The following is a 22,893-nucleotide window of genomic DNA, read 5'->3' as shown; positions in this document are numbered from 1 at the left end:
TGATCATTTACCAACCTATATAAATAAGAATGATTTTGTCTACTCATTATTTAAACATGAAGCAAACGGTGAAGAAACACGAGGCTTTTTTAAAATTTCTCTTGTATGCTGACAGTGCACAGCAAAAAGTACTCGTTAAAGCCTTGACCAGTGAACAGTATGATGTGCTTAGTGAAATAGCACTTAACATTTATACGGGGACTTATCCTTTACTTAAAAAGTATATAAACCAACTGAAACCTTACGAATCACACATTCGATCTCTGGGATCCAGAGAAGTCAGCAACCGAGAGAAACGTCGGATATTAATCAAACATACTTCTTTAATATCGCTTTTAATAACACCTATTGTGCAACATTTCCAAAGAAAATGGCGAGGGAAATGATACTTGTGCCGAAACTGAAATATGAACATTTACTTCAAAAATTGGACCATGCCAAGGATCACTCGACTCAAGCTATATCCGAGACCGTCCAGACCTCGAAGCAAATTCACGAAGATAGAAGCCAGAATTGCAGCGACCAAGTGGATGACAACCACCTTTTACAAACTGGCACTGGTTATGTCAGTAAGAAAAAAGTCGGAAGACCTCCTGGAATCATTAATGTTCGACGGAAAAAGAAAAAAATTCCCTGGCTTACCTATTAACAATGTTATAACAATGAACAAAAGTGTAATGTGGATCATTTATTTGTAATTGTCTTTCAATAAAAGGATAACATTAAAAACTTTGTTTTTTTTCACAATTAAAATCCAAAGGGCAACGTGTCTAAGTTGGGAAGAATTCTCCTTTTGGTGTACACCATTTTATAATTTTTAGTTTCTACTCTGTTTAGCAATTTCCTCTTTCTACTGTCTCTGGATATTTTACAAGGGTTGACAATTTCGATTTGTCGGTCGTGTGAGGTACAGATGATGGACTTGATGGCATCGAAATTGATCAGTTTTGAGTTGGCCCAGTTCAGTGTAAATCCCCTAACTTTACATTCTTCTTTTCCCGACAACGTACGATAAGCATAATTCTTGGGACCCCCCGAGACAAATTCAACAATGTAACCATCTTGTGGGGCGATCTCGTTAGTCAACTCTCCCAAGTAATTACCAATGGGTAGATAACTCAAGTCGTCCGACTTTTTAGCCTTAAAAATGACACTGTCTGTATCAAAATACAAAACATTCTCGTTTAATTTGTCAAGAACACTGTATAATTTGAGTCGAGCCCACATGGTGGTAAAAGAAGCTAAGAATATGTTGGTTTTGTTATCGAACTGAGTAAACAAAGGGTTGTTACTCCACTCTAAATGGAGTATGTCTCTTGAAACAATGTGAAAATTGTGTGGTACTTTTGTTGGATCTGAAAGCATCTGAAAAAATTTTTCGGCTTCTGCTTCGTGAATAAACATAGACTGTTGCATGCCTAACCTTTGACCAAATTTACCCCAAAAGCTATTTAAACAGAGTTTTGCTAAGCATCGCAAACCGGGATTTTTTTTAATTTTGTTATAGTCTAATTGTATGCCTTCTTTTTCTTTGTATTCCCTGATGTATTTCCATTTAGCTTCTTCCGTAACGCATTCGGCTGGAAATCCCGAAGCCTCCTGTTTGATTTTTAAGAACATATTTACATATTTAGCAAACAATCCCCCCTCACACGACTCGACTTCGTATTTTGACGATTCGGTAAAATGATAGACCTCATAAATATTTAAAATTTTGTATCCTTTAGACGTTGCCGTTTGAATTTCGGGAGTACACCACGTGCCCGTGATGGCTCTGTCTTCTTCAGTACATGTACATTCACTCTGATTTTCACTGTCCGCACATGTGCGACACAGTGGAAACTTTAATTTTCCATTCGAGTTATAAGGAAGTACAGGATGATAAAGTTTTCTAGGAGGTAGAATTTTAATTTTGGCAAGTCCAAAGTACTGTGACAAGTCCTGGAAATTGTCCGTCACAATGGTAGGATGACCAACGGGGTAGCGACAGTATTTGTTGGTCCAAGGATAAAGACTGGTAAAGTCGTAATACTGTATGGTTTCGTCTTCTCCTGCTTTGTAATGTAGTTTAATGGCATTGGTTCTACCACCAAAAAAACTGTCCCGTGGGTCGAGTCGGTCTTGAAGATCTAGGGTCGACACAAACTGTTGCAAAACCGCATTCTTATCCAACTGATATTTAAACTGATGCTCCCATATAGTAACCAAGCTGTATCCCAGATTTTTAAGTTCTTTTTCTCTGTTTATTGTCATATCGTATAATTCTTTGATAGTTTGATTGGTGGAAGGATGTTTGGTGTAATTTCGGTCTTCTGGGAAACAGGAGGGACAGCCGTGGAACACACAACCTAGTTTTGAGATACAAAAAAAATTAAACATTTATGTATTCGTGGTTAAGTCCAGGTACGCCGCCGCCGCCCCCCCCCCCAATTTAGGGGGAAAGGGGGTAAATGTTAGATATAAAAAACAGAACTATATTGCCAGGGCTTACCATAAAATTCGTAAATGGTTCCTTTTCCGTTGGGACTCTGTACAAATCCGTCGCATCTGTAATTGGTCCCCGGGACATGATATTCACCCTCGTTGAGAGCGTGAGAAATGCTTAAAGGATTTCCCCGTTGACGACTTTTTTCCATTAGCCATTCTAACCACTGAATGGAAATCTTGCTATAATTGTCGCGTTTTGTATAACCTTGAGAGGGTACAACTGCTATGGGACTCTTGAAATGCCGTCTTCCTATCTGTATATTTTCCTCCTTCCTCAAGTCAATTAATGACGTCCACGAATCTTCGATGTTGATCACTTCTATTCCCTCAAGCGTGTGGACGTCATACCAAGAACATTCCCCGTCTTTGGTGATTTCTATCTTGTACTTTCCTTTCAAAAATAAAGATTTAAATATCCCCATGCACACGCTTGCAATGGTGACGTAATCAAATGGGTCGATTCCAAACGTGGTACTTTCCTTGACGGTTCCGTCTGCTTGTGGAATGTGTTCTTTGACGGTCGTCACCTTGATCATTAAATTTCGAAATTCCAGACAGCCCCGTCTCAGTATGTCAACGTCCGAGCGACAATATTGCAACATTTCTTCTCGAAAATTAAAGCTTTCGTTCTCTTTCGTTGCATGCCATTCTGCAAGCTTCTTCCGCTCCCCAGTCGACATGGCATCGTATCCGTAATATTTTAATTCTGGATATGGCCCCACGTAATTTTGATGGGCTTTGGTATTAAATAAATGGGGAAAGTAACCTTTGCAGAGTTCCTGTAGACCAAAAGCTTCTGGTATTTTAGCTAGTTTCATGGGAAGGAAATTGAGGGAATCCACAAAAGTTAAATTCAGTTTTTGGGCAATGTGCATGTACATGATTTTGGAACCATTGTATATGATCTTGCTTGGTCGAATGGAGTGTCGGTCGATAAGAACTTCTAAAACGGGATACAGGTCAAAACTTTTGGCATTGTGTGCAACTAAAATCGAGTCCCTGCAGTGTTTACTGGTAATGTAAGCACAAAACTGCTCGGCCGCGCTGTCACCAGAAAACACGAGTTCCCTTTTTCCACAAGTGTCGGTACAAGGGGGAAACATATATTCTCCTTTTCGGGTCCGGGAACATTTTGTACATCGTTTTCCACAATGATGACAGGTAGCACCCTCCACTAGTTCCATTTTTTCGCATTTGTGACAAGTGGTCTGTAGTACGGCAAAGTTTACTTTATGTTGTTGTAGACCGCAGGACGGATCTCGACAGTTTTGACAGAGTCTGCAGTTTAAGCACTGGCGTTCCTCCTTAACACAATGGCGACATCTGATGCAAGACGGTCTGTATCCTTTGTCGCAATGATAAATGTCATCTTGACGCGTCTCAAAATCGTAGAAAATAAATTTCTTGTTTCTCTTTTCCATATCACACGTATACGATTTCTGATAACAATTGTGTTCCCCCGTTTGATATTCCCGACAGTTGGGGCACTGCCACTCTTGACAAATATGTAAATGGGGAGAGCGCTTAGCACGTTCCAGAGTGACTCTACAATTTTTGCATTGGTAAAACACGTCACAGGCGGGGGGATAACTCTCTTTCTTGACAATTCTTTGTTGTTTGTGTCTCTTAAAACACGTCCAAGACCGACAGATCCGACCACAGCAACGACAACCCATTTGGACGTCTGTTTCTGGGCAGTTGTCATGTAAACATACTTCACAAGAGGTGGCACAAGAGTGTTTGGATTTATCTTTATACGGTTTTAAACAAGTATGGCAAAAATACGACGCCTTAAAAAATCCTTGTATCCTAGCAATTCCATGCCAGTGTTTTTCCTGTTCCGAATCCACGTGATACAAATAGAGACGAGGCTTACCCTGATCCTCTGTGACCCTGACAAATTTGTTTCCAACGGCAGAGGACACGACGTTGATCGAGACATCAAGTAAATTTTCAAAAGGTTCGATATCATTCAGACCTAAATACCTGTCATTGGGCACACCGGCTTTTTCACATAGCCCCATGGCCAGCTCCGTTTGCATTTTTTGTCTCGACGTTTTCAAGATATTGTCATAATATGTTTGAGAAATAGTGCGGTGTTTGAGGGCGTGATCTAGCATCGTTCCAGGATCATTCCTCACTAAATTATTCCATGTTACCGTATCTACTTTCTTACACGTTTTTAGAAAACACAGACCGATGGAAATGGCCATACATAAATTGTCATTATTTTGAACGTGAAAAAGTGATTTTTTCCTTTCTATACTATTTTTAGGACCGAAAAGAGTTGTAATGGGTAATTTTCTAGGGTTACCTCCCCCTTTAGGTAAGTCAATGGACCCGATGGTGACTAGCAGGTTTTCATCTACGGGTAAGCTTTCGTTCGAATTGAGTACCTTGGTGATCTCAGACATGACGACATCTGCATTCAATTTTTCCCAGGACTGCAGCGGCACGACGATAGGATTGTTTAAACTCGGATGACTCAGGACCACCCTTCCCAAATCCGCATCATGACCCTTGGCCTGCGACAACAGGTCGTCGAACATCTCGTGTAATTTGTTTTGGATATCTATTAATTTATCCCCCCTCCACTGTTCATTGAATTTGACCTTGAACGTGGTGTCGCGGGCCAGATTTTTCTTGAAGGTCCTGGTATCTCTCTTCCAGATATAGTAAGGTTTTGCTAATGTGTCCTTAGAATCAGAACTTTCCCCACCGCCCCCCACCTGTCTACTTGTAGAAGGTTGATTGCCATCATTGCAAGAATGACACGTTTTTTTAGGAGGAGACTCCATATCAGAGAGAACCTCCTGCCATAAGTCGTCTATGTGCTTTTCCCACTTAAGTTCCTTTTCATGCTGGAGTTCTCTTAATCGGTTCTCGACCTCGACATCACCAACTAAACCATTCGCTGTTGCAAATAACTGCACGGCATCTGAATCCACCAAGGAGTCCAAGATTTCTTTGAGGAGACTACCGTCTGACATGTTCTAAATTAAAAATTTCAGACTGTTTATGAAATTCTTTAAAATATACTTTTCAAAATATAACCTGAAATTCAATAATGTATTATATTTTTTTTATATTGTTACACCGCAACTCATCTAAAGAAAAAAACAAAACCTTTTTTTAACTTCAAAAAAACTTTTATTTAAATTCATAAACAACATGATTGGTATATTCAATTGCAAACATGTAAACTGCATGCTAAAAATCAACTGTATAATCAAAAAAACATCTCTCATAAAATAGCACAAGTTATACACAAAATCCGTGTAAAGTTACACATTATGCAATGTGAAGTGTTAATTTTGATACAAAAAATTAACAGTAAACATATTAAAACTCCTGAGGAATTCACTCGTGTAAAATTCTGGTTCCTTTCTTCTCAAGAAAAAAAGGAATCAGTATAATAAATGTGATGTTTTCAAAATTAACAATATAAGTCATGACAAAAATAATAATAAATTGCACTACCCATGTGCAAAAAACTCCATCACATAAACAAAAAAGGGTGTGTATATGGAAAATTCTGATTTTTTTTTCCAAAATACATAATATAAGTCATAAAAGAGAATACAAATCACACAACCTGCAATCAACTATTCTAAATTGTATTTCTAAAGTAGGAATTTACATTATCTCCCTTCCTGTCTGCAAAGAAAAAATCCACCTTCCAATCAACCAAACATAGAATAATTTTCAAAAATCTCTCTCTCGTAACCTTGCACAGGTTGTATAAAATCAGTGTAAAATTACACATAATAAAACATGACGTGTTAATTCTAATACATAGATTAAAATGTTATTTCAGTTTTTATCATAAAACTAATAAAAAAAATCAAATGTGTAAAATTCTATCTATTGTTCCTTTTCCTTTCTTGAAAAAAGAATCAGTATCATAAATCACAAAAACAATTCTAACATTTTGGAAAAAAATTATCATTTTTTCCTCTCGTCCACAAATGAAACACAGAAAAGTAAGGGAAAAAACATACATATCATACAAACTATAAATTCAAGACATCAATGTCTTGTTACTACAGTGTCATCATGCATATCTCATGTGGTTTCTTTTCACTCTAATGGCCTAAACCTTTGACTCAAACTCTAATAGCTTAAACCTTTGACTCAAACACTAACTTTTTTTTTGCATTTTAGACCTTGTGTGGGCACTAACAGGAGACGGTCTAATTAGGGGTTTCAACGATTGAGGCGTGTGGAAATTTTCACCACTTGCTGTTTCAGGTGTGACAATCTTTGGCTGGGGTGGTGTTGTTGGCTGGGGTGGTGCAGTTGGCTGAGGTGGTGATTGGACTTGGTTAGGGATGTTGGATTCTATTGGTTCATCTTGCGATTGAGGATTGGTGGTATAATGAATTCTTATCTTGATGATGATGATAATCGACAGCTTCAAGAAGACTGTAGCTGTGATTCCCCAAGCTAGGAATCCTAATAAAATTTTTTAATTAGATTGAACATCCTTTATGAAAGAAAACAATTATCTTTCGAGAATAGCAAAACTTATAAAAATATGTACACATTTTTATTAAATTAAAATCTGAGGTCCTTGGAAACATATATTTTTTTTTTACCTGATCACGAGAACTACCAAGAATTTTGTTTACTGCTCTTCAGTTATCAGACACATAATGAATATCAAATTCTATGTCATCATAATCATCATCCGATTCAGAATAATGTCCAACATGTGCCAGCTCATACTTTGATGGCAAACTATTTTTTTTCTTAACAATTTGATTCTTTCTGAATAAATGTTTACCAAGAACACTTGTTTGTTTGTTATTACTAATCATTTTACACCTCGGACATATTTTCCTCATTTTTTTAACATTAAATAACAGTAGAAACATAAAATTTAATACACATGTCAACATGATGATATTCATATACAAACCAAATTTACCATAATATGCATCTTTTTCCTCCCCCTCTGTGTCACTCTGCAGTTTGGCATTCACTGTCATAGATGTCTGCTGTTTGGGATTCGCTGTCATTGATGTCTGCTGTTTGGGATTCACTGTCATTGATGTCCCATCTACACTAACATCTACCAATAAAAGTTTCAGTACACAAAAATTAGTTGCAACAATTCAGGTGTTGTGGATATCCATGAGTAAAAACTTTTACATTTAATTTTTTGATGTAACAAAAAATTACTGGTAATTAACAACTAAATTTTACCATTTTTCATTAAAAAAAAATTCAAAGAATATAATTAACTAATATATACAGTGCTACTCTTTAATTTTAATTTTACAGAAAATTTCAAAGGGTAAATGAGGTTAGAAGCAATCTACAAAAGTAACAAAAGTTTCATAGTGAGCTTTATCTTTTTTTTTCTACTAGAAGGATGTTTAACTTATAACAAATTTTCTTACCAAGAGTCTTGCTGAGCGCCAGCCATGTTGCTTTCATGGTGGTCTCTGTTGCTTTCGTGGTGGTCTCTGTTGCTTTCGTGGTGGTCTCTGTTGCTTTCGTGGTGGCCTCTGTTGCTTCCGTGGTGGTCTCTGTTCTTACTTGGTATATTGTTGTTCGTGTCATACCTACAATATTAAGATGGAGTCATTAAACAATTGGGAAGGATGACTACTAATTTAGTAATCAATAATTCAATTTTATTTTAATGTGCGGTACACTGCTGTTTTTACTTTGATTACTGAAAATTTCAAATTTAACTTCGAGTTCGGCACATTTCTCACCGGAAGTCTTGTTGCTTAGGACCCTCGCTGGTTTTGTGGTAGAGTCTGTTGAACTCCAACTTGGACTTGTCTCCATAGACTCTCTAATAGGTGCTGAAAAGGTACATTAATTATTTGGAATACCAATTCAATCAATAGTCCTCCAAAGGGAAGTATGTCATTAAAATATAAAACACACTCTATTGCGCTAAAATTTTCAACCACTTGGCCTTTGTCAAGCGTATAAAAACGACCATCTTAAACAGAGCTAGGCTAATACACAACTTACTGTGACGTAATACCTCTCGTTGGGACACGAACCCGATCTTAATTTGGCACTTCTAAGGTGCGGATCCAAATACCATACATTGTATCAACTTTTCTCATTTAGATTCAGAGGTGTATTACGCCTATCACTTAAAAAGGCTGAAAATTTTGCTAAGAACTGAAATCCCCCTATTCCGGATGCAGAATTAAAGGGAGTTTTTATGCAAAAAAAGGCTGAAATCAACCAATCGACTGAACGTTTCAGATATTTTCTGCCAAGTTGATTTGTCTTTCGGAACTCATCAGGATTCATAATAATGAACCGACATTCCATAGTAAAAGACACAGTGATGTGATTGGTTTATGAAAATATCACGTGATCACATTTTTTTTCTCACGGTAATCTCAATGAACCGGTCACTATATACCAACACAAATACCACAAGAACATTCCGTATTAGGACAAACAACAAAATTTTTGTATAAATGATAAACTAAGCGGTCAATATAGGTTATATGTATATTGTACCGATTTTACATAAAATTTACTAGACAACTTGACTTGACTTTGATACCCACAAATCTTCTCATTTACATATGTACTTACTGAATACATCGGGGCAAGTATCTCCATCTCTATTTCGCACGACTGGAAAGGGTAGCTTTCTGTTCCCCACTAGATTTATGTTGACTGTGCACTCGGAGACTCGAATTTCGCGAATTTTAAATTGCGCACCAAGAAAAATACTATAACAGTTCCATCGCGTTTGCGTACAATCTACAACTCCAAGGTAGTTTGGACATCTATGACATCTAATTTGCGCACAAACAATTGTATACCAGCCAAAAATTAAACACATCACAAAACACGTCTTCATCTTTCCGTTCATTGGAGTGGCGCGAATTTTGCACGGACTTTTCACCCGTCATCAGTCAGCTGATTGTAAGGGATAAACTAATAGGGTAAAGGCTAATGCGGGAATGAAAAACAATAGTTCTAGTGTGTTGGGATAATTATACTGACATTTAATATGATGGCTCGATCAGTGCAGGAGGAATACATGATTTCAAACTTCATAAATTGCATGTCACTCATACATTTAGACCGTGTAACAGCAGTACTCTCTCTCTCTCTCTCCCTCTCTTTCTTTAAATTTAAAAATATAGAAGAATATAGAAGATAAGATAACACATCAGTATTGTGTCAGTTGAATCTAAAGTAAAACGTACTAAATATCTCATTTCTCTCTCTCTCTCTCTCTCTCTCTCTTTTTTTTTTTTTTTTTTTAATATATATATATATAGTCTTGTGTATCTACATACGGAAATAAAAGTAACAATGCTTGTACTGATACTAGGTCATGTCAGGACACGCTACACTACCTTTGCGCAGGTGTATCGTGATAAAGCGGAATTTTTAAAAATTATTTAGAATTGCGCGCTTCCATTAAAAGAGATTATGATGAAAGGTAAATTATCATCTAACTATGTATGATTAACAGCTAATTATTCAATTGACGTTTTAAAAACTTCAAATGGATATATTAAAAGGGTCGTGACACACACAGATAAAAGCCATGACGTTTACACTTATTGAATACTAGGTCATGTCAGGACACGCTACACTACCTTTGTGCGCAGGTGTATCGTGAAAAAGCGGAATTTTTAAAATGATTTAGAATTGCCCGCTTTCATTTGAAGAGATTAAGTACGACAGATGATGAGCTAATTAATGCATCAAATTAATTACTGTTCCTCATATCCAAACTTAAAAAAAAAATAGCAATGTAACCATGACAAACACCCTAAAAGACTATATACCATTTCTCTTGTATAACTTTTCCGTCTACTTACTTCCTCCCTATGGGTATAAATATGGGAGGAGTAATCTTTAACGGTACCTTTCACCAAAAAAAAAAGAAGAAAGATAGCAGTACTAGTGAGAGAAAAATATGGCAGACGAAATTTTCAACTTTCTGTAAGTAGATCAGATCTTAATCTAATGTTGTTAATTGATAACAATTCTCAATTTTAACTTTTAAAAAGATCGTTGTCGACCAACTTCAGATATCCGATGTATAATGACCAATATTGTTAGTAGGATTTTTTTTTGGTGAACCTGATATCAATTTGAAGGGCTTATCAAATGAAAATTATCCACCATAGAAATTTTCAGAATTTTGATTTATACTCGAAGCATCTCACCTTTTGATTTAACATTGAAATTTATGGGAAGAGTGCATTTAATTCTGATATCTTTAGATGAAATTATATTTTTTCAAATAAATCTCCTGGTAGAAAGTTACATATACTTCCTCTCTATCAGGATATTAATTAAAATTAATCTTTTACGATGTAAATTTTCAGAAAATAAGATTTTTCTCAATTTTATCAAAAGTAGATAACTCTTCACGAAAGTCCCGAGTGCAAGAGGGCCAGCTTCTAATTATGTACAATTCCTGTAAATTTGGTGTACTTCACTATTGTCGTTACTGAACTATGGTTATTTATGATCATTTCAATCACTAAGATGTGTCCATTTACCTCTCATTACATTTTTAGTCATTCTGTTTTATTTTATTTCAGAGATCTTACAAACTCCGCCAACTCTTTCGAAGAGTTTGAGGCTCTATGGGTACAGATGGGAAAAGATCTTGAAAATGAAGATTCCCCCCCTTCTCCTCAAAGAACGGTCACAATCAAACCTGTCGATGCAAATACTTTTGAAAGGTACGAACTTTTACAATTAGAGTTATCGTTCTTACCACACTTAGACTTAGTCTTGCTAGGAGATATATTATATATATAAATTATCGATTATTCCTAAATGATTAAGCTACAAATGATGTTTTAAGATCAACAAAAGTGTATGTTTGTTTTCTCAAATATTTTTCAGTGCATCAAATGAAAGCAAGACATTCATTACATTAGAACCATCAACCCCCGTCGTCCCGCCGTCCTCAACACCCAAGTACTCCCCTCCAGCTGATGAAAACTGGCCACCAGTTGTTGTTGTAGATGAAGAAACGGGCGAGGGATCGTTTGAAAATGTGGAGAATTCTATCCTCACCTCCTTTAGGTGAGGTCTTTTCTTTGTATTATTTAGTTACAACCTTTGAGTGTAGAGTGATAACTCTAGTTTCAGTAAAGAGTATTTTTTCTATGAAACATCTGTATTTATATACCCACTGTTAAAGACTCGTATTTATATTTCATTGGATTAATGTATGACTAAACTTAATTAAAAATGTATAATTTCATTTTTTTTTCATAAAGAAGAAAGCATCCTGAAAAATATAACGCACTGGAGAAAAAGATGCGCCAGCCATTGAAGGAAAATGTGAACGAACAATTTAATATATTGAGGAATTTACATAAGAGAATGGCTGAGGATATGCAGCAAAGCTCCATCATAATTAACCATTTAGAGGACAAATTTGAATGCTGAGCTGGACCTGCCAGAAAACATGTGAAGTTTTCTTCTTTATAATTGTTCATAAAGAAGTTGTGGTGATGAATTTGTAAAAAATGAACTTCTTTAAGACAAAGAACTGTAATGATGAATTTCACAAGGACAGATTTTATAAGAATGTTACGTAGTTTATACTTTCAAAAAAGATTTTTTCATCACTTTTGTTATATAGATTAAAAAAAAAACTTTTATATTGTGTGAAAATAAACATACCTATAGATGATAAAGTGTTTGGTGATTTTTTCCCTTTACATCTGAAATTTGACTATGAAAAGCTTGTGAAAACTTGGACTTTTTATACCGGTGTAATCATAAAATTGTCTGGGTACAAATTTCTTTAGAAGTTGCATCGTAATTTCCTTACAAATTGCTATGTCATTCCCCAAAATGTTTTAAAGTTGCATTGTCATTTCTCTAAAAGTTACAATGTCATTTTCCCTGAGTGTTGCTATGTCATTTCGTAAAGATCTACAAGTTACTATGTCATTCCCCACAATGTTTTAAAGCTGCATTGTCATTTCTCTAAAAGTTACAATGTCATTTTCCCTGAGTGTTGCTATGTCATTTCGTAAAGATCTGCAATATCATTTCACCAATTGATAACATCAGTGACTGTAGAGTACACCTTGACTGTAAAGTCACCTCTATCATGTTTGGAAAACCCCATGACGTCATTGACTGTAGACTCCTTGACTGTAGACTCATTCTTTGCACTAAGTTAACCCATGACGTCATTGACTGTAGACTCACTTTTTACACTAAGGTAACCCAATGACGTCATTGACTGTAGACTCCACCCTTGACTGTGACCTCATATGACCTTTTTGGGAAAAACCCATGACGTCATCCTGACTGTAGACTGACTGTTCTCTGTCCCCCTTACTACTCACAGGGATCAATATTAGGCCCATTACTGTTTTTGTTATATATTAATGACCTTCCCTTACCTGTCTCTCAAACATACATTGATATGTTTGCCGATGATGCAACTCTACATGTTTCTGAGAACAATATATCGTGCATTGAAACAGCTCTAAATTCTGATTTAGTAAATATTGAAAAATGGTGTTTAGAAAATCAAATGGTTTTAAATGTTGATAAAACAAAATGTATGCTGATGGGAACCCATCAAAGAAAATCAAACTTAAATAAGTTGAGTCTGCATGTTTCTGACAAACACCTTGACAATGTTGAAACAGAAAAACTACTTGGGGTTCATATAGACCATACACTAAATTTTCATAACCATGTAGATTCAGTCTGCAAATCTTTAACATATAAATTATTTACCTTGCGAAAAATCAAGAAATTTCTTCCTCTGAAAACCAGAAAACTATTCTACAATGCCTTTATACTGCCTTCTATTAATTATTGTCTGACTATCTGGGGTAATGCACCAGGCAGTTGCATGGAAAGAATCCATAAGCTCCAAAAACGGGCCGCTAGAATCATACTTGATGCAGCTCCTGATGCACCATCAAAGGCACTTAAAAATTCCCTTCAATATTCTGGTGTTCATTTATGGAACAGTTTGCCTTTAAATGTAAGATGGGCACCAACTCTATCAGTCTTTAAGTGAAATGTAGAAAGACTTATCCTCAACAATAGTATTTCATTATTCTAATTTGATATCTTTTGTATATATGTAGATATTTGTGTTGTCATGTCTTACAATTGCAAGATTATATCACTTTATCTGTCATTCTGTTATATTTGATTGTTATTATCATTATGCGATCTTGTAAATATTATGTATTGGATGTCTCAATTACTATTTGTTATTCTTTGATATTTTTGATGTAATGTTTGTTGTAATTAGAAGGCCCTGAGGAAGAATAGTGTGCCACACTAATCAGACTACCTTCTCTAAATAAAGTATTATTATTATTATTATTATTATTATAACAAGCGCATTAAAGACAATGTAAGTTATTCACACACACACACACTCTCTCTATCTCTCACACCTAGAGGGAGAGAGAATAATTGCAGTTCGTAAATTTTTTTTTTACCTTTTTCATACTATTATTCTGGGTTTTTTTTAATTATTATTAGAAAAAAACAATGCCGAACCAACGAAAATTTTACAAGCATACCAAGATATCTTCCTACAAGGATGTCGTCTCAGAGAACGATGTGGTAGAGGAGGAGACGTCTGGCATTTTTGTCAGTCATGTCAACATCTTCGAGGATACAACTGACGAAAGTGCAACCCTACCAAACATCAGATTCCCCATAGAAGTTGTCTTCTATGGAGAACAAGCCGTTGATCTTGGTGGACCAAGAAAGGAATTTTTCTCCCTCTTCTTGAAAGAGACAAAGTCAAAGCTTATCACGATGGAGAGCGGATCACCGAAGCTAAGAGTAGTTGATGAATTTATTGCTAAAAGCTACTATTTTTATTCAGCTGTTGTTCTCTGTAAGTATTCCCAATCTTCCAGATACCAATAAAGGTCAATTATTGTTGTTTAGTTATTGCTGTAAAAATATACAAATTTTTTGCGGGTTAATATAAAATCTTTTTGTTTGCAAAAATGATACAACAGAACAATATCTCTGTGGAGAAATGGAAGGATTTTTAAAGAAAGCAAATGTCATCTGATCATGTTTTTTTTTCTTCAAATGAATGAAGAATGTTGGGTTGAGTCCGTTATAAAAAGAATTAATATTGTCATTTTGTAGGAGCACTTACTTACTTTCATTTTATTAAAGATCTTTGTTAATTCAATGCAGCTCTCGGGATTATTGAAGGTGGAGAGATCCCCAACTTTTTCCCAGCAATCATGGCAGAAACTGAATCCGAGGCACAGGATCCGTTTCAGAAAGGGATGAAGAGGGTTGGAATTTATCAGGTAAAATCTTAAAAATGTTTTGATTCACCCCTGCTTCAGAGTCAAGTAAGCTTTACTGATCAGAATTTGTCCGTGATCCATTTGTCAGTCATCTGTAAGATTTTCACAATTCTGACATTTCTTTTTTTTTTCCTTTGTTCAAAAAAACATATTTTTTATAAGTCCAAATAATGACATGTCCGCTGATGTAGCTTCGTGTAATAGAGTGAAACATTACTGGGCCCGGTATGATTCACTTACATTGAAGGATAGCGTTTTGTACAAAAAATGGGAGTCAGATTGTGGAAAGGAAGTATTATGGTTAATAGTCCTGCCTAAAGAATTACAGAAATATGTGATGAAGTAGTTACACAGTTCTAGAACTTCTGGACATTTAGGCGTAAACAAAACTTTGGAAAGATGTAGATTTTATTGGTTTAATATGAGGAAGGATATTCAACAAATGTGTAAAATCTGCGATGTGTGTGCTGCAAGGAAATTATCAAGGACCAATGAAATAGTACGTTGTAGGAGCTCCGTTGGAAAGAATAGCAATAGACATTATGGGCCCTTTACGTGAAACCGAAAGAGGAAATCGTTACATTTTGGTGATTGCGGATTATTTCACTAAATGGACTGAAGCGGTGTCAATACCTGATCAGGAAGCCGCAACTGTTGCATCTGTTCTCATTGATCGATTTATCAGTGTGTTTGGTATTCCTAAAGAAATTCATTCCGACCAAGGAACAAATTTTGAATCCGGACTGTTGAAGGAAATTTGTGATTTATTAAATATGGAGAAAACACGAACTACACCTTTTAGACCAAAATCAGACGGGATGGTAGAGCGTGCAAATCAAACAATTCAAAATATGTTAACAGCTTTCATAGATCCTATGCAAAGAGATTGGGATTTGTTTTTATCGATTGTGATGATGGCTTATAGATCTCAGTGCATGAAGCAACGAAAGTGTCGCCTTCATACATGATGCTTGGAAGGAAAATAACTAATCAATTGATTTGATGTTCGGCGAAGTTCAGCATGGAAACCAGAAACAATTCAAGTCATATTATGCATTTCAATTATGTGAACAAATTAGATGTGTGCATGATTATGCCAGGGAAAATTTAAAACTTACTGCAGATACAATGAAAAGGAGATATGACAAAAATTTTCATGAGTATAAATTGTGTGATGCAGTGTGGTTACATGACCAAACGAAGAAGAAAGGGTTATCTCAAAAATTGCGTAATCATTGGATAGGGCCGCTTTTAATAGTGAAGAAAATAGGTGATGTGACATACAGAATTCAGGAATCTCAGAGACAGATTAAAACCGATTTAGGAGAAAACAAACCAGAATGGATTGTTAGTGAGGCTATGGATAGTGAAATAACGAGTACAATTTTGGCTAGTGATGGTGAAAATATTCATTTAGATGGAACTGGTGGTGTTATGAGTGGTGATGTTGTTAAGAGAAGTGATGATAAGAATGTTGATGGTGATATTGATAGCATTGGGCCTGTGCACTGTAGTGACAGTGTATCTAAACGTGCATCTAAAGAGAAAGGTGAAGCTAGAAATGAGAAACGTGCAAAGCGAAATTATAAAGTGCCCACTCAATATAGTGACTTCTATGTATATTAAGTGAGCGCATACATATTTTATGCAGTCTGGTTATATCGTGTTATTACTTCATTTAATATTTGTTTTTTAATTCCAGGTAACCACTTATGTATGCAATATGTGTGAGAAATTTAAGTCAGAGAACCTATACGCAGCAGATGGGCATGCACAAGAGCAACACAGCGGATTTAAGTATCGCTGCAAGGATTGTAATTCAACACTTTCAAGAAAGGATCAAGAGCATGGATATTGCAAAGGAGGATTTAGTTACAGTATTATAAATATAAGAACGGATTCTACAGGAAGCCAGGCAAAGGGGGAATTAGATAAATGGTGTAAAAACATCCTCCCGTTGCAGATTACCAGTTTCCATCGGAAGGCCAATGCCTTCCGAGTTCAAATAAAGAATCGCTCTAACAGACTCATGCTTGGACGTGAAGTTAATTTGCCACCTGATATTGTGACTGGAATGTCAAATCTTACGTTGACTGAATATGAGCCAAATGAATGGGTGAGGCATCTGGACAAGATTATGATGGAGGCACACTCGTTTGCGAGGAAGCAACTTGACAGGGTACAGAGAAGGCAGAAACGCCTATACGATTTGAAGCTAAATGAAAGGACATATCGTCTACAGGCTAAATGAGGCAACAACAGTAGGACAGAGTCGCAAGTTACAGTCACCCTGGAGGGGTCCCTACCTTGTCATTTCAGCAGATCCACCATTATACACTGTTGTAGATCAGAAAGAGAGACGATTTACTCTACATCATGACAAATTAAAGAGATGCAATGACAGGGAATTGCCATTGTGGATACGGCGACTAAGGAACAAATATTTTGAAGGGGATGAGAGCTCACCTGGTGTCGATAGTGAGGAGAACACATTCATTAATACAGATGACAGCCTGGAGGATTCAAGTGAAACAGATGATACAGTTATAGAGACAAACGAGCAGGACATTGTTGGTGACCTGGACAAAATTCAAGAATCCACTGGTACAACTAGGGCAGGAAGGAAGATCAAGAAACCTGCTCGTCTGGAAGATTATGTATAATTAGAAGTTGTGCTCTTTTTATTTGGTTTTATGGTGCCAGGCAGGCTTGAAGTCAAAACTTATTGAGGTTATTTATCTCAATAAGGTACTAATAATAGTGTTTTGTTATTTGATGATGTAATATTTAGCAGTGTCTATTTTTGTATAGGAAGATGTCCGATTATATGGAAGAAGCGTTTTTTGTGCCAGACTATGAAGAAGATATGGAGGATAGTGCAGTAACTACATCACAGAAGTCGAAGAAACTGTCTGGACGGAAGTGTCCATTGTGCACTGCCAGGACACCAGCTATAAAGCCCCATGTTTTACGCACTCACCTTCCTTGGTATTTTGGGGCCTTGACAGCATGCTGGAAATGTGGGGTTCAGGAAGGGAAACAGTGTTTTCTTAGAGCTAAGCATACCAATGCCGAGGGCCATCCCGAGGTTGTTTTGTTTAATGAGCCCAATAGACGTCGTTGGGTCACTCTAGTGAACGGTTTGCTCCACCGGATATGTTTCCATATTGGACTGGGGTCTCTGCAGCATCTTTATGTGGAGGTTACAAATCCTGCAGCGTCAGACTTCACTGATGATGAGATTGAGTTACTGAACCTATTTGAGGATGCTAATGGTCTTGCCAGGTCCAAATGTTTTTCCATCCATCCGCCGCCATCTGTGGCTTCACTCGTCCATTGGAGGGTCATCTGTAATCTTTTACTGCTCCTGTTACCTGCTGGGCAGAGAGATGTGCTTTCAACCATACAAGAGACAACTTTTTCTGGAGACTTAGTAGTACCAGCTGTTTCTCTTAGTCAGCCAGATCCACTCAAACAACATTTTGGGGATTCACATTTCTATCTGGACATCCTCCTTTCGCGAACGGGACTCAGGGATTTCGCTGCATTAGAGGATAAATATGGTGATTGACTTTCAACTTGATGTGTCAATTACTAACTATGTATTTCCAGATCACTGGGAGCGATTCCGTCAGCAGGTTAAGGATCCAAGGATCTACCTTACCTTTGGTCTCCATCCCACATTGTGAAGAGTGATTTCTCCATATATAATGCAGCTGCGGGAACTTCTGAGTGAGCCTGGTTGTGTTGGTTTAGGAGAGGTTGGCCTTGACTTTACAACTTCCTGCCGCTGTAGTCCCAGATGCCGTAGCCTACAGCAATGCAAGAGAGATTCGCTTGCGTGCCAACGATGATCCTTCCTGAGAGAAATTCTTCCTGTAGCTAAAGACAGGGACCTCACACTAGTGGTGCATTGCCGAGAACTACACTCCGGGTATGCAGCTAAAGAATTTCTTTCTATTTTAGAGGAGTTGAGCCTGACAGACTTGCGAATCCACAGGCACTGTTTCATCGGGAGTACGGAAGAAGCCGTTGAATGGATGGACCGATTGCCAAATGCAAAATTCGGCTTCACTTCTAGCCTCCTTGGGTTGTTTGAAACAGCAGATGCTCTTCGTGCCATGCCCATGAGTAGGATTTTACTTGAGTCAGATGCCCCATACTTGCCACCAACTTCCCGTATGAATATCAATACTCCATGGGCCCTTTTGCCAGTTGCGGAGAGAATTGCAGACAACAGTGTTTGACGTTCTGGGAAAAACCCTCCATAACCTGAAGTGCCTTTATTGTATTTAATTCATATTGCTTCATGTTTATTGTATATCACATAATTCTTGCAATGCGGTGACTTGCCGCATTATTTGTTTGTATTTCAGGTCCCGGATAGGATCAATTCTTTGGAACAGGGGGGAATGTAGTACAATTCGTTATATGTATCCTGTGCTGAGCCCGTGTACAGTGCTGCTATCCTATAAGTTGATAATCCTATCCTATCCGCATGTGAGTTAAGGCTTCGTATAGGCGTTTCTATGTAATGAGCTAATAAAAACGCATAAGAGGTATATTTATTAATCAGAGAAAGTTTTGATTTATTTTATTATGCATACTTAGTACCCACGATATGTTATAGCCAGTAAACATTATGACGTCATATTATGACGTCACTGATCTAACCTACTGAGGTAATAAATCACATGAATAAAACAGCTTCGGCGCAAGGGATTACCCTATTTATTTTTATATAAAAATTGTATAATGCTAAGAAGAATATTCTATAGATTAATAAAACTGCTGCACAAATCCTTGACATTTTATCATTTGATCGGAATTTGATGAAAAGTATACCGGACGGTACATTTTTACCCTTATTCAACTAAAAACTTTACGAATAGAAATTTTACAACTGAGCTGTTGATATTTGTGCAGCAATACCAGCAAACTTTGGAATATATTGCTTCTTTATACACTTGTTTCAGTTAAATAAAATAGAGCATGCCCTTGCGCCGAAGCAATTTTGTTGATGTCCATTATAATCTTGTGTAGTAAAGAACAATGACGTCATAATATGACGTCATAATGTGTACTGGCTATCTCATGTCATGGGTACCAAGTATGCATTAGACAATAAGATTTAACTTTCTCTGTATAATAGATATATTCCTTAGGCATTTTAATTAGCTTATTTGCATAGAAATGCCTAAACTTAGCCTTAACTCACCTGCGTCCTATCGTGAATCCTGCATCCACAATCCTATCCTGTGATTTCAGTCTAATCCTATCCTATCCTATCCTGCTACTTTCAGTTTTTTAATATTCAGGAGTTAATTTGACAAAACGAAAAAAAAAATAATAAAATGACCATCATATAAAAATCAGTTATAATTATGGATTTTATTTAATATGTTTTAATGATAAAAAATAATCGAGATCGACATCCAATTAATTCCCGACACCCCACACGAATTAATTTTCGAGTACCCAGTTAAAATGTAAACAAAGGGACTGAAATAAAACATAGGCAAGTACTGATCTAGCGAACGTGTATAGAAAGTAAGCTTTCAAAATAATTATAGAAAAAAAAAATTATAATCCGACTTTATTTTGATTTAATTTCACATACTAACGATGATCGAGAGACGTAACGGTATCTGCGATTTCTTTTATACACTTTGATAAATAAATGGGATTAAAGTTAGAGAGGGGAAATCGTGGAAATGGGGGGAAAACAACAACTTAGACTTCAGATACTTTTCTTATGTTATGATTATTAATAAGTAGACCAAACGAACAAAATTTAAGCTTTTTTAATTATGAGAATCAGACTATTAATGTCTATACCTTCATGCGGCGAAGATACAACACTGTATAATAACCGTACCCGTTGAAAATACAATTTCTCTACACATACTAAATAATGAAAAAAGGAGGATATGTTGGATGTTTTAACAGTTATATGTTTCATGTAAAATTTATGCAAAACTCTATTTTTCCCTAAACTGTAAACTGAGCACCATGAAAAATAATACATGTATATACACCTAACTTAGATTTTATTCATACATGTACATGTATGACAAGACCATAAACCGAGAACAGACATTTAGAATATCTTGACTTTTATTTATTAAACATGTAAAAAATTATTTAAATGTATGATTAAAATTTGTTTTATATTCATTTTAAGTTATTCTTGTCTGAGATGTTCAGTCCATCATTGTTTGAATTTGAATATTTTATATACATGCAAAAACTTTATCATGTTTGCTAAATAAAAGTCAAGATATTCAAAATGTTAAATTTTCTGATTTAACTTCACTTTGTTTTTAGTTTATGGTCAGTTCAGTGTCATGCAAATGTATTTCAATAACCATATTTTTATGAGTGAGAATTTAATTTATGTTTAATAGAAAACATTTTCATAAATTTTCATAGTCAGATAGATTGACAGCAATAATTATTGCAGTGAACACGCACATATTCCTTCGAATTCTTTCTTATAAAACGTGTATATGAATTCACAGTAGTTTCAGTATTTATAAGCCATATTTGAGTAAATTTTGTTTTTGACCTTGACATTTGATCTTGAATGTTATTCAGGGTCTAAATGAGGAACAAAAATGCTTGACCAAGTTGACAATATTTATTCAGGGTAATTGCCTCTTCAGTAACCGAATAGTTTCAAAATTGTCAACAATACACAGAAAACAAATACTTCACACACCGATCTCCTTAATAAAAAACATCATGATTTCAGAATCTAGGGGACTCTTGAACAGTGGTTTGAACATCTTTCATATTTATTCCAGCAGCAGATGAGATGAACTGCAATATGTACGCAGCAAATATGCAGGATCGTCCTAAAAAAAAAAACAAAACAATTATTGTCATGATTATAACAATATATGCATGTAGATTGTGCAATTTTGTCATATACATTAAAACTGTATTTTATTGTGATTATCTTTCTCATTTCATGTACGACTGGCTGAATTTTACCTTTTTCTCTCCCAGCGTAATGCATGTAAAGAAATCAAGCAAACTCAAATCTTAAACTGCAACTTCATAGTCATATCTTAATTAAACAATTATAATTTACTTGTAAATTGTAATTCATTTCACCTCGTCAACTTGTTAACTAGTATGAGTACATTTGTTTGGTTTTTTCCTCTATTTTGAATTTTTCTGCTTGTATTAATCTATTTATGTTTTTGTTTTCTTCTTTGCTTAAAATTTGAATAAGAAACAAATATGAAAATACATATAACATGATGATGACCAGAGCAATAACACATTGTTTTCAGTTTTACTCTCTCTTTTTTTAAAAGAAGAAAAATCACTTATTCAGAGAATCTACAGAAACTTCATCTCAACTCAGATAATGATATGTATGTATTATATGATACCCATGCATAAACACATGTTAATAATCATACCTACTTTTTAAATGTAAAATTCTTCTTTCCTCACAAATATTTTGATGAGGGCAGGCAAAACCAAGTATCATTCTCTGCAATGAAGAATACTGAATGATTAATTTATAATTCATAATCCAGAACAGGTCATACATACAATGTACATGTAAGTGCTGAGTTGGCTTATAATACAATTTAAACAGTAGCATAAGAAATGATTCTGTCTTTATTTTATTATAATTGCACTCAAATAAAAAAAAGCATTTTTTTAAACCAAAGTACGGAAATAATATAGTAATAAAAAACTAAAAAAGGCATAATACATCTTATTGTTTTAGAACACATTGAATCATGACAGAGTATTTGTAAATTTTTAACCCCCTACCCTTCCTACACTACCTATTTTTCCACACCCGATTTTTGTCTATATTATAATAGAATAAAATTTTGATAGCTCAAGTCATTATAACATTGTTTAAAGGGGGGGGGGGGATGTATAAACATGCACACATGTACAGTGTGTAATATACTTACGTATTTGATATGTACTATATAATTAAAACTAATTTGATATTGTATAATTAAAACTAATTTGATATTGTATGATATTTTTTTATTTTAATTTTTATATCTTTACAACAAATTGCAGAGTGTCATGTCTCACTAAGATGACAAATTTATAGTCTAAAGAATAAACA

At 35.6% G+C, this 22,893-nt stretch overlaps 2 protein-coding genes across 2 annotated transcripts; both read right to left on the bottom strand.

Annotated features, from left to right (window-relative positions):
- Positions 1 to 255: 255 nt before the first annotated feature.
- LOC133179777 (uncharacterized) lies at positions 256 to 5,581 on the bottom strand. The gene is made up of 2 exons (XM_061314466.1): positions 2,492 to 5,581; positions 256 to 2,348 (listed from the first exon to the last, which is right to left on the bottom strand). The coding sequence occupies exons 1-2, from the start codon at positions 5,475 to 5,477 to the stop codon at positions 748 to 750; spliced, it is 4,587 nt and encodes a 1,528-aa protein (XP_061170450.1). The 5' UTR covers positions 5,478 to 5,581; the 3' UTR covers positions 256 to 747.
- An 89-nt stretch (positions 5,582 to 5,670) lies between these two features.
- On the bottom strand, positions 5,671 to 10,637 carry LOC133179776 (rho family-interacting cell polarization regulator 1-like). The gene is made up of 5 exons (XM_061314465.1): positions 9,067 to 10,637; positions 8,214 to 8,306; positions 7,893 to 8,057; positions 7,418 to 7,561; positions 5,671 to 6,942 (listed from the first exon to the last, which is right to left on the bottom strand). The coding sequence occupies exons 1-5, from the start codon at positions 9,347 to 9,349 to the stop codon at positions 6,629 to 6,631; spliced, it is 999 nt and encodes a 332-aa protein (XP_061170449.1). The 5' UTR covers positions 9,350 to 10,637; the 3' UTR covers positions 5,671 to 6,628.
- Positions 10,638 to 22,893: the final 12,256 nt, after the last annotated feature.

This window comes from Saccostrea echinata, unplaced genomic scaffold (genome assembly GCF_033153115.1).
Source record: "Saccostrea echinata isolate AGI-Se365-2 ecotype Australia unplaced genomic scaffold, CSIRO_AGI_Sech_v1 ptg000005l, whole genome shotgun sequence".
Lineage (NCBI taxonomy): Eukaryota > Metazoa > Mollusca > Bivalvia > Ostreida > Ostreidae > Saccostrea > Saccostrea echinata.
Note: the sequence above shows the minus strand (reverse complement) of the source record. Positions and strands in the feature narration are given on the sequence as shown.